At 29.6% G+C, this 11,528-nt stretch overlaps 2 protein-coding genes and 1 long non-coding RNA gene across 4 annotated transcripts; 1 reads left to right on the forward strand and 2 right to left on the reverse strand.

Annotated features, from left to right (window-relative positions):
* The first annotated feature begins 2,838 nt into the window (after positions 1-2,838).
* LOC124831200 (uncharacterized) lies at positions 2,839-5,327 on the forward strand. Its single transcript, XM_047305113.2, has 3 exons — positions 2,839-3,059; positions 4,376-4,430; positions 4,847-5,327. The coding sequence occupies exons 1-3, from the start codon at positions 2,904-2,906 to the stop codon at positions 5,107-5,109; spliced, it is 474 nt and encodes a 157-aa protein (XP_047161069.1). The 5' UTR covers positions 2,839-2,903; the 3' UTR covers positions 5,110-5,327.
* A 731-nt stretch (positions 5,328-6,058) lies between these two features.
* LOC148199127 (seed trypsin/chymotrypsin inhibitor TI5-72-like) lies at positions 6,059-6,604 on the reverse strand. The gene has a single exon (XM_088113829.1). The coding sequence runs from the start codon at positions 6,556-6,558 to the stop codon at positions 6,193-6,195; it is 366 nt and encodes a 121-aa protein (XP_087969955.1). The 5' UTR covers positions 6,559-6,604; the 3' UTR covers positions 6,059-6,192.
* A 2,887-nt stretch (positions 6,605-9,491) lies between these two features.
* LOC124831199 (uncharacterized) lies at positions 9,492-11,396 on the reverse strand. Of its 2 annotated transcripts, XR_015785679.1 has the most exons (6): positions 10,919-11,396; positions 10,681-10,807; positions 10,493-10,573; positions 10,278-10,356; positions 10,053-10,172; positions 9,492-9,700 (listed from the first exon to the last, which is right to left on the reverse strand). It is a non-coding gene; the product is annotated as an uncharacterized LOC124831199 (long non-coding RNA). The 2 variants fall into 2 exon arrangements; XR_007028243.2 differs by lacking the exon at positions 9,492-9,700 and having other exon boundaries at positions 9,788-10,172.
* Between the last annotated feature and the right edge of the window lie 132 nt (positions 11,397-11,528).

Raw genomic sequence — 11,528 nt, forward strand, 5'->3', positions numbered from 1 at the left:
GTCGTTTCTGGTTTTCGTCCCTCTTTCAAAATAAGGTACACTTTGATCCTCATTTTTTTCGAAACTCTAGTTTTAGTCCTCGAAACTTTGGTTTTAGTCCTCGAAAACTAACCTCGAAAACTACCACATTTTTAACGGTGTTAGTTTTCGAGGACTAAAACCAAAATTTTGAAAAGAATGAGGACCAAATTGTACCTTATTTTGAAAGAGGGACGAAAATCAGAAACGACCAATAGTTTAGAGACTAAAAACATATTTAACCCTTCTTATTTTTCTACTCTTGTAATTTTTTTAATCATGCATATATATTTCAATTATTCTTTATGTTGATTGATTCGCTTTCAAAGTATATGTTTTATCATCATAGAAAAAAGTAAATAAAAAAAATAATATAAAATGTTATCTTTAACTCAAAATTTTAAAATATAATTTTATTTATTTTTTATTGTGTTTTAACATAAAACTTTTATCTTTTATGCTTAAATTTCTAACCATGTTGATTTTCTTCTTTATAGAATTAAAAGAAATTAAAAATCTATTAAAATGTTATAAAAAATACATAACATATAAAAAATCAATTATTTATCACAATATAAAAAATTACTTATTATTAATTAAGCAAGTCATTTATATCATTTAAATTATTTATTTGATTTCAAAAAAATTAAAACCTAATTAAGACAAAGAAAAATCATTTTATTTATTTAACATAAACATTTTTTTTGACAAAGACTAGTTAGAGAATACTTTAGAAGTGATAGATTAAGTTTTTTTAACAGAAATTAGTAATTAATAAAATCATTAAATATTTGATGTGGTCGTATGACGATATATGAGAAATATATATATGAAGTATTATTTCATAGATGAAGATGGTTATATATGAGTATGATATAAAAATATAAAAATATATATGTTATTTAATATAAAACTCAAAAAAGTATGAAGTGTTATTACATATTTTATTTAATAACATAATAATAAGTATGATATAAAAATATTGATTTAAAGTTAATAAAATTATAACATATTAAACTATCTAATAAAATATATAATTTTATATGTATATATAAATAATATAGTTTCTAAAAATGAATTAAAGTTTTGTGATGGGACTAAACCCACCTTAATTCTAACCCTAACTCACTTGAGAGGGGATTTTGAGAAGTTAGAGTTTTTTTTGGTCCCACTGAGAGGCTTCCTAAAAAGATACTTTTTCAAGAATAGGTTAGAGCCAGTCCATAGACTAGGAGTCAAGTTGACAACTCTGTTTAAAAAAATGAAAAATTAGAAAATATAAAACATTTTACTTAAAACACATAAGATTGGAGAAGAGGTGATAGAGACAAATAATGTATGTGAACAAAACTAACAAAAAAAAATTAAATAACGAAGGCAAACAATTATAATGAAGGAAAATGGTGGGGGAGAATGAAAAATTTGAAAATGCTAGGGTTGATGTAAGGATGTTTAGTTTTGTTTTTGATGTTAGGGTTGAGATGCAACAAAGTTGAATGTTGCAGACGGAGGTCATGAGAGTTTTTATGTTTACTTAGGATTATGGAATGTGAGACAAATAAAAGATTGAGTTTTGAGTAACCAATATTAAGTCCATCACCAAATTTCTATAAGAGTATGTTAATTGGATTGGGTCAAATTTGAGCTGAACATAAATGAAACTCAACCTAATCTAATTGAGTTAAATTGGATTATCATATAAAACCTGATCCAATTAACATCCTTACCAAAATAGAGTAAATTTTATGTGGAGCAAACCAATAAATTACAAAGTATTTTGTGGAATAGATATAAAATAAGATAAGATAATTTATTTTAGAGATTAGGGTTTTTTTAGAGATGTTTAAAGAAGTTCGAAAAACAAAAAAAAAGAAAAAAATATTAATTACATATAAAATATGATAAAAAAAATATGGAGAGATGAAAAAAATATTAACAAAAGGTAACAAAGTATTTCAAACATTATTTTGGAATAAAATTCAATAAAAGCGATACATTAAATAATTATGAACTCAAATGACTTAAACATAAAATACACTCTAAATTATCTCTAAAGTTAATCAATGATACACAATTTAAAATTAAAAAAGGACATCATTTAAAAATATACCCTAAATGACATCATTTGGGTAAAATTAAAAACAAAATTAATACCCTATGTAATTGTAAAGTCAAGTAATTTAAAAACATTGTATACACTAAATTACCTCCAAGGTTGTCAATGACATCATTTAAAAATATTATCTAAATATTCTTTAGCATCAATTTTATCAACATATAGGTAGATGGGAAGATAAAGATAAGTTATTAAAAATTGATAAACTTTATTAATTAGTTACTTTATTGTTTGAGTCAATTACATTTTATGACTAAATTATTACAGTTTATAAGTTTATTGCTTATTTTTTCATATATTTTAATTCTCACACATTAAATTTAACCCATTCATTAAATATATAACGATGCATCTATAAGTTTAAAACAAATGAATAAAACGATATTTTAATTTTATTTCTATTGACAAGTCAGGATGCCACTACAAATTTAAAGAATAGTAAAATATGGGAAAATTGTATAACATGATAATAAAATTGAAATAATAAAAATTGCTAGACAATGAAAATGGAGGGGTAAGATATGTAATTAAAACTTAATTACGTTTTAAGTTTTAAAATAATTGTTTCATTAAATATTTAAATTATTATTTTTATCTTCCCGAGGTGACTTCTCTCTCACCTTCAAATTTAATTAACCTAAAAAGACAATCTCAAAACCAAGGATGTTTATTTTTTTGTCTATAAAATCCAACAGTGAAGTCTTTTGTGGTCACTTCTTAAAAACCAGACAAGGGAAGAGACATTCAGCCGCAGAAAAAAACTGTCTCAATGGAAAAAATGAAAGCAGCGGTGGCTCCTCCTTCGCCCTCGCCGACGAAGAAGAGGTCACAGCCGACGAAGAAGAGGTCATTCAAAACCAATCCTCACCCCACTTACGTGAAAATTCGTGCTCTTGTTAAAGAGATTAGTCATCACGTTATAGAGGTTCAATATTCCAGATCTCTGCTCTTTTTTTTTTTTTTTGATACAGCAACCATTGGAATGTTTAATGTAGTATTTGTTCATGAAACTTGTTGGCTGGTGTTTTAACTCTCTCCCTCTTCTATATCTTCAAATCTTGGTGTGAAAATCTGAAGAAAAGAATGAAGTTTTGCATGTCACTCTTAAGGAACTGGAACTATGGTAAATATGTAATCATCACCAGATCCAAGTTATAGGATATCATTTCTTTAGTAGAACAGATTAATTAGTTAGAGATGTTCCGATTGAAAATAGTTGCATGCAGTTCTAAAGTTCTGAACTAGCAACTAGATCGTTTTCAGTATCATGTAGTTCAAAGTAACTTGCGTTTCTAAGCTCTTTTAATGTCAAAAGTGTTCGTTTTGAAGTGTCAAATAGTAAAGCTATTGAAATATGGCTGTGATCCAAGATCTTTTCATTACTCCTCTTACCTGTTCTTCCACCTTACACTCACGATGTATATATTTTTTTTAATATTCTGAGATTTTTTTTTTTAATATTTGGAGATGTTTTTTTTTTAATATTTGGCGATCTTTTTTTTTTTAATATTGGCGATCTTTTTTTTTTTTAATATTTGGCGATCTTCTTTTTTTTTTCTTTTTAATATTTGGTGATCTTCTTTTTTTTAATATTTGGGGATCTTCTTCGATGTTTTGAATAAGTTAAGATTAATTAGTTAAAATTGTCTTATATAGTTTTTGCATGTGCATCTTTGTTTGGGTTAATATAGTATCAATCTAGAGAAGAGTTGAGGGGAGATTTGCAAATACATAATAAGGTCCCTTCCCTCATTTTTTGTGTTTAATTGTAAGATTCTTTCCTTCAAAGAAGAGAGTTTACTATGGAAAAAATTTGGAACTTTCCTCTTTTATTTTTTGTTTTTGGTCATGTCGGAACCAAGAAGGTGAGATTATTTCTTATCATTGCATACTTGAATGTACATCTTGAGTAGATGCTACATTAACTAACTCATGACATGAATTATATCATTATGTATTGACTATATAGGTTGATCTATACTACCATGTACTGAGTAACCAGTTTCTTTTATTTGATGCAAGGTGGTATTATGAGTTCTTCAGTTAGTATTTTAGTAAGTTATTATCTTTGAACCTGATTTGGATATACGCATGGACTATTGAATAATTTTCCTAATAGTTAAGATCATTTGAGTAAATTTCCAATGTATTTCTTTCCCTTTATCTGGTGTGTAGAGTAGTTGCCTTTTTTTCACTTGAAACACTGGATGAAGTTCCTGACATTGCTGTTTGATCTTGAAGGTTCTCAAATATCCTGACATCAAAAAGTGCGAGTCATCCCGTGATGTTGAAGAAAGTAAGCTCATCCTGACAAAGTTATATTCATTTCATGATTGATTACATAATCAAATCATATATATATACACATACATATATACACATATACACACACACACATATATATATATATATATATATATATATATATATATATATATATATATATATATTTATATATTTATATATGTAGGAGATTCATGTGTTTTATGATTGGCATATAGGTAGGACCTATGCTCCTTTAGTCAAATGCTAATGATATATTTGTTTTATTTCTGACTTATTTCTATTTTATTTATACGGGTTTCTCCACTGAGCATAAATAATTCTGCTGTCTGCATGGGTGTGGGTGGTGTGTTAGTGTTTCTGATGATGTCACCGTGTAAAAATACTCCATGTGCTAGGTTGAAACATGACTTTTGACTTCAATTGCAGAGTTGAAGATGCTAACTAATTTATATGAAAGCTTGCAAGCGGAGGGTTTTTCACCGAAAGGGAAGAAGCTACGACGATCTGGAATTAAGCTTGATCCACCATCAGTTTCTGGCTCTCAGAAGCTGTTTAGAGATGGACTTCCAGAGACATACATAGTTGGAGCATCTGTATTTGGCTGGAATTTTATCACCTTTTTGGGAAAACCACCTGTCTATTATGGTAGGTCAAAGGCTGAATATCGTGCTGGAAAAGTTTCTAAGTAATCCTACGAAGCTTTAAACCCCTCTTAATAATGTATGAGTTCTTAAACATTTCTTTAATAATAAACTCCTTTTAAGATACAAGACACTTTATGGTTCTGAGATGGGTTAGATTTTAATATTGAAAGCAAATGTATCTTATGTGGAAACTTTTATTCAATAAGGAAACTCATGCATTTGAAGTAATTTATGATATTCCTATACCATGTCTTGTTTCGTGATCTATATTATCTATATTGTTTCTTCGGATCTGTGGTTTGTTTGACTGCCTGATATTTCAATTAAATAGTGATTTTTACACAGCTAAATAACGAAATAGCCATTCAACATATATTCTTATTTTCTTCTCGTAAAAATATTGAGGTTTTTGTTAATTAACCTGTATAAGTTGCAAGTGTCTTTGAAAATTAAAAGGAAATTGTATTAGTTCTCTCATTTAGGTTTAGGCCAACCCACTTCTTTAGTCCTCAAAATAAAAGAGGTCATATGTTTAAATAAATTCAAACAAAGTTTAGCTGTCCTCTTAGTCTTTAAATTTAATTATTTATTGTCTTTATTTATTAAAAATATATCCATCTTATACTTTAAAATTAGACGATATTTTGAGTTTGAACAAAGATGAATCACGATTGTTTAGAATGTTTATAATTTTGTTATTTTCAAGAACTAAAATGTCAAGTTTAACATTTTCAAATATCAGTATAGAGCAAACTAATTCTAAATCTTGCAGCTGTTTAAAAACAGTATATTAAATTTGTCCTAATAATATCACATAGGATTTGCTAAAGAGTATCACAACATAGACTAAGTCCTTTAAAAGTCCCACCACATATATATATATATATATATATATATATATATATATATATATATAGATAGATAGATAGATATATATAGAAATATATAGAAAGCAGAAAATTGACACAACTAAAATAAGCACCATGACCAGCAATTCAAACAAATACTTAGTCAAGTATTTTTTTATTTAGATATATATAATTATTACTTATATGTTGATGCATGCATACAGAAAGGGAAAAGTAGGTGAACTCTATGACCGGTTTGAGGTGGAGAAGCCATACTGAGTTATGTTTGACCATTACCAGATAGCTTGGGTTCATCTGAGTGACATGGTTTATAGCAGAAATCGGTTATGTCCTGGCAACGACACTGTGGAGGAATCGATTTGGTGCAAACACAACTTTTACATGCAGAGTGACAAGTTTCTCCAACATCATTGCAACGACACTGTGGAGGAATTGATTTTGTGCATAGGCAGGTGTCACAACACGCTTTCTCTGTAGATTTCACGTACAGGTTTACATCTTCTTTGGAGAGAAACTGAGTGATTAAGGAACTCGGATCGAAGCGAGCATCAACTGTTGTCCCGGCGAACCCTAGGAGCAAAATAAAAAAAGCTACTTTCAGCAACCCTTTCGTCTTTAAATCCATCTTTCTCTCACTACAAATTCTAACCAATAGTGCCTCTTCTTTTACCACCAAAGAATCGGTCTATTTATAACCACCGAGTGCTTGTGTAAATAAATGAGTCCCTGTTTTTCTTTTCTTGTCTTCAAATATTTTTCAACTTTACTACAATATCTACTTTCTTTGTATAGAATTAAAAAAAAATATGTTCATTCATTAACTATAAAAATAATTTATTTTCAACTATAATTCACTTTTTATGTGTTAATTTTGTTATTTGCTATGCAATTTTAAGTGTATTTTAATTCTTCGGGCAAATTTAATTCTAAATCTTAATTTACTTCTACTTTGTGGCCATTAAATGTTTTACCTTTCATTGTATCTAATTTTCATGCTAAAGATAGCTTCATTAATTCGATGGAGTCACAAGTGGTTTAGTCAAACACGTCGTGCACATAACTTCAATAATTTGATGATCCATAAAGTCTTCATTTACGGTGGCGGCGTTGTTAGGCTAATTATTGACTATTATTTCTATGATTCTGGATCACATAATCAGCTAAATTTATTACAACATTATCATTACAAGTTATTGACTATTATTTTTATGATTTTAGATCACCGAATTAGCTAAATTTATTACAAAATTACCCTTACCAACCTCCATCTAGTTTAAATTTGAAAAAATTAATTTTGTAATATATAAAATAGAAGTACCCACAAACTAAAACTGACCACAGAGTGGAAGTGATGTTTGAATGGACTTTCGTAATGCTTGCTCATGTTTTCTGATGAGAAAGTTAATTCAACCAAGAATGTGATTAATTTCTTTGTTTACAAAGGGCACTGTTGAAACTTCTAAAAAAAACAATAAAAATAAGGTTAGATTTTCCTGGAATGCTTTCTTTCTAAAGTTTCAAACAAAGACAGGTCATGCAAATGAGTTTCTTATTGTTCAAATTTGTTCTATTTATTAGTATATTATTATTATATCATATCTAATTCTATTTTAACTAATAAATAATTTTACTTCTACTTCTTTAGCTCATGCTATTAGAAATGAAATTTTTAATGTTTAATAGACTATTTCTAATAGTATGAATATGTTTATGTTTACACCATAAACCTTATGATTATGTTTATATTATGACCTTGTTTTTTTCTTTCTAATTGTATAGTTTTCTGCTGCTAATTTTATTTTAAAGATAATTGGATCACTGATTCCGGTGGGTAATTATACAACTCATTCCTTGACTTTTTTTTCTTTAATATTATAGATATATCACTGAGAAAATCTCACCTAATTAGTTATATTATTCTTTTAATAACTAATTAAAACAGATATTATATATTCATTAGTTGTGTTTCCTTTACCGTTAATACAAATCTTGTTTTTTTCTTTCAAAATACCAATTCTTGTTTGATTTATACATCAACTTTCTCTCTTTCATAAAGAAATTTACTTCTCATGTACTTCCCTTCACTTTTGGTGGTTATAAGAAAGTTTTTTAGAGACACAAATCATACAAATCCACCACAATATATCAAGAATACATTCTTAAATAATGAGTTATATTTGTAGAAGTATATATGAATATTCTCCAAAGTTACAAACCAACAACAAAAGGATTAGTTAACTAAAGTCTATATATGACAGACCTCTTGATGATGGTTCTGCAAGTTCTCCTCAACATTATTACAACATGATTTTACTCTCTATTCACTTGTAGATCAATTTCTTCATTGTTGATTTTGTTGGCTAACGGTGTGTGACATAATCCTAGCATACCCTAATTCTTTTTAAGCTAACAAAGTACATCAAGTTCTTTGTTCAAAATAAAGGTTCTGGTTCTCTCCAATGCTTCTTAGGCTTAGAAATTGTCAAATACAAGAGTGTTTCCTTGAGTATAAAAGAAAATATGCTCTGACTTTGCTTGATGACACTGGTATCTTAGTAGCAATCCAATCACATTACTCATGAATCATAGTTTACAACTTAGACTTAATCGTGATGACCTACTCAGGATTCCTCTGTATATAAAAACTAATTCGAAGACTCATGGACTTCACTATTTCAAGACCAAAACCTTTGCACACAAACTAAGTCAGTACATAGAGAATTCATTAACCATACATTTAACTGCATCGATCACCTGATATAGTTCTTAAAGTTCACTATAAGTAAATGTCTCTTATTTCCATCTAACACAAAATTGCATCTTTTCAATTAGGATGATAGACTGGGGCAATTAAAAGTTGTAAAAAGGTATTGTGCCCAAGTCTTTAGCATAATTAGAATATCTTGCCTAATCCTTAGTAGCCAGTGAAATGGTTTGACAGCTAGAATTACTCAAACATTTTGAAGTCTCAATTGACATAATCATGTTTTGTTGTGACAGTAAATGACGAGCTCCAAACCCCTACCATGGAGGCACATTCTTAAGAAAAATAAACATATTTAAAAGAAGAGTTTTGTTTATCTTCTTTTGGTTTAATTTTGTGTTGACTTTTCTTGTTGTCGACTTAAATTAAGTTGATTTTATTGATTTGATTAAGTTGAGTTGATCTTGTTAACTTGATTTGAGTTAACGGGTTGATTTTCTTGTTTAATTATTTGTTTTGTAAGAATAAGTTAGATCCAATTTGAAAAAGGATAGCACTAATGGGAGTGGAGGAGAAGCTTGGGCTTGGAGCCAAGCACCTTTGGAGTCTTGGAGAGCATTGGGCCTTGCCTCTAGAAGGTCAAAGGCGCCGCTTTGGAAGGCTTGGAGGCTAGGTTTCTCTCCATTTCAAGAGATCCTTTTTTACCTAGCTTCTAGAACCTTAATTTGTGTTATTGCTTTTGCATCATTTAGCTCTGTACTTTTGCTAAGAGACCCCTTCCCATCACTTATAAAAGGGCTCTTCTAGACTAATAATCATAAGCAAAAGGAAGAGTGTCCACAAAAACATCAATGTGAATGAGAAATGAAAGTGCTTATTCCTTCTTTTTTAAAAGTATATGTTGTACCTACCGAAAAAAGAACTAACACAGCAAAGTAAACAATATACCCTGAAGCAACCGAGTAAAACAACGAAATCAGCAAATTTGTGAACCCTCATAAAAACTTGGAACCAAAGGTTTCAAAGTAATACACGACATAGCAAAAACTTGCAGACCCATCACCTGGAAAAATTGAAAACTATTAGAATGAAGAAACATCTACCTTTCTCAGTTTATCCACTTTACAAAATGAAATATTCACATGGATGGTTGCTTTCAACCCAAATTTCTTAACCGCAACAAAATGATATCAGAATGAGCAATTCGCCAATGAAGAATTGGAATGCCCAAAAAACATGAATTTTGGGCACGTGTGAGAATAATAAGTAGGGTCACTATTGTATTTTACCTAATGGTAGTTTTTCTTACATATATATTGATAACTGTTAGAGAATCATAGTCATTGAAACAATTATCTTCAACAACAAAACATAGTAACCAATGCTAATGCTAACAGGCTTCGACCCTGACTTACATGCCAAATCTAACCACTTTTCTGTTGACAATTTAGCTGCTACGTTTTGCAACTCCTCCATATTGCTTGGACTATCTATTCTCGCAGGAAACATCCACGAGAAATAATAACATCCATAATCTACCAAAGCAACACAAACAGAATGAGCAAACATTTCATGATGTAAATCTTTTTCTCCAAATTATTTCATGATGCTACTAATATAGAATTTTATCAACGTCATACCCGACATTTGTCAATCTTAGTTGGTGGTAGGATCCTGGAGATGTGTAAATTTGGGGTCATAAAACTCGAACTTGTGACTCTGCAAGAGAACGACAGAGCATATGGGTGTTAGTTATAATCAACACAGAAATGACATTCTATGATGACAATTTGCAACATTCCAGGATGAGACTATTAAATTAGAAAAATGACAGCCATAAATATCTTGAACCTACCTCTTCAGTAAGAGCCAAGTTAGCGTCATACGAGGATTTTATTTTTCCAATGTCTTCCTAATAATCTATGAAAAAATTCTACTGCAAAAATAACATACATATAACTCGTTTACTTCTGCCATAGCTGCAATTAGAACTCTATTGTCCAAAAACATTTGAAAGAAGATATATTAATCGAATTTTCTCACAGCTGCAGGGATGGTTTTAGATCTGAAGTTATTGGAGGTGGATGCCTACAGTTGAGAAGATTGAGTAAAACGTCAGTCTTGAATACATAAACCCCCATAGTCGCAATATATGGTGACTTCAGTGCATCTGGGGTTGACAACACAAGAAGAGAGGCGTTCACTTGCTACGAGAATCCAACAGGAATACCAAATGAATCAAAAACCAATTTTTCTTTGAAAAAAAACACAAAAAACTTACCTTAAACTTCAAAAGAACACCAATGTAACCATAAACGACACCTGCAGAAAAGCATTAGCACATAGAGAAATGAAACAAAACCACAAACACTAAACTTACCTTTTCGGAAAAAGGTACCGATCGTATAGGACCTTTTTCAACGAAGTGCTACACCAAAAAGCTAAAGAAAAAGAATCACAAGCAAAATGTAAAAGTTCTACACAGATATAAATTCACAACCCATACAAACCAACAACAATAAGAACTGCAACCATAACAAAAATAAACCAAACAGACCTCTACAACAAAAAAAAAATACCCTTTTACTAACTTTAAACGTTGTCTTTGTGTTTGATTAAGAAAATCGTAGAACAAAAATCCATTCAAGCTGTGCAGAACCGGAAAGCAACAGGGAAAGTTCAAAAGACAAAAAGATTAATGGGTTGGGTTATGTGATATGGGTGTAAAAAGCTAAGGACAGAATGGACAATTCAAAAATGAAAAATTGGAATGACCAAAAACCTTGAGTTTTGAACAAGTGTCAGAATAAGAAAGAAGGAGGGTGAATATTTTATTTTACCTAATGGTAGTTTTTCTTAAATATTGATATATAGATTACCTATAAAAATAT

This window comes from Vigna umbellata, chromosome 4, assembly GCF_029865625.1.
Source record: "Vigna umbellata cultivar VRB3 chromosome 4, Vumbellata_1.0, whole genome shotgun sequence".
Taxonomy (NCBI): domain Eukaryota; kingdom Viridiplantae; phylum Streptophyta; class Magnoliopsida; order Fabales; family Fabaceae; genus Vigna; species Vigna umbellata.

What these genes read in the sequence shown, in the direction of transcription:
- LOC124831200 (XM_047305113.2), top strand. Translation starts at nt 2,904, where the DNA reads ATGGAAAAAATGAAAGCAGCGGTGGCTCCTCCTTCGCCCTCGCCGACG. An exon ending in TTAGTCATCACGTTATAGAG is followed by an intron (nt 3,060 to 4,375) that starts GTTCAATATTCC and finishes TTGATCTTGAAG; the next exon opens with GTTCTCAAATATCCTGACAT. An exon ending in ATCCCGTGATGTTGAAGAAA is followed by an intron (nt 4,431 to 4,846) that starts GTAAGCTCATCC and finishes CTTCAATTGCAG; the next exon opens with AGTTGAAGATGCTAACTAAT.
- LOC148199127 (XM_088113829.1), bottom strand. Translation starts at nt 6,558, where the DNA reads ATGGATTTAAAGACGAAAGGGTTGCTGAAAGTAGCTTTTTTTATTTTG.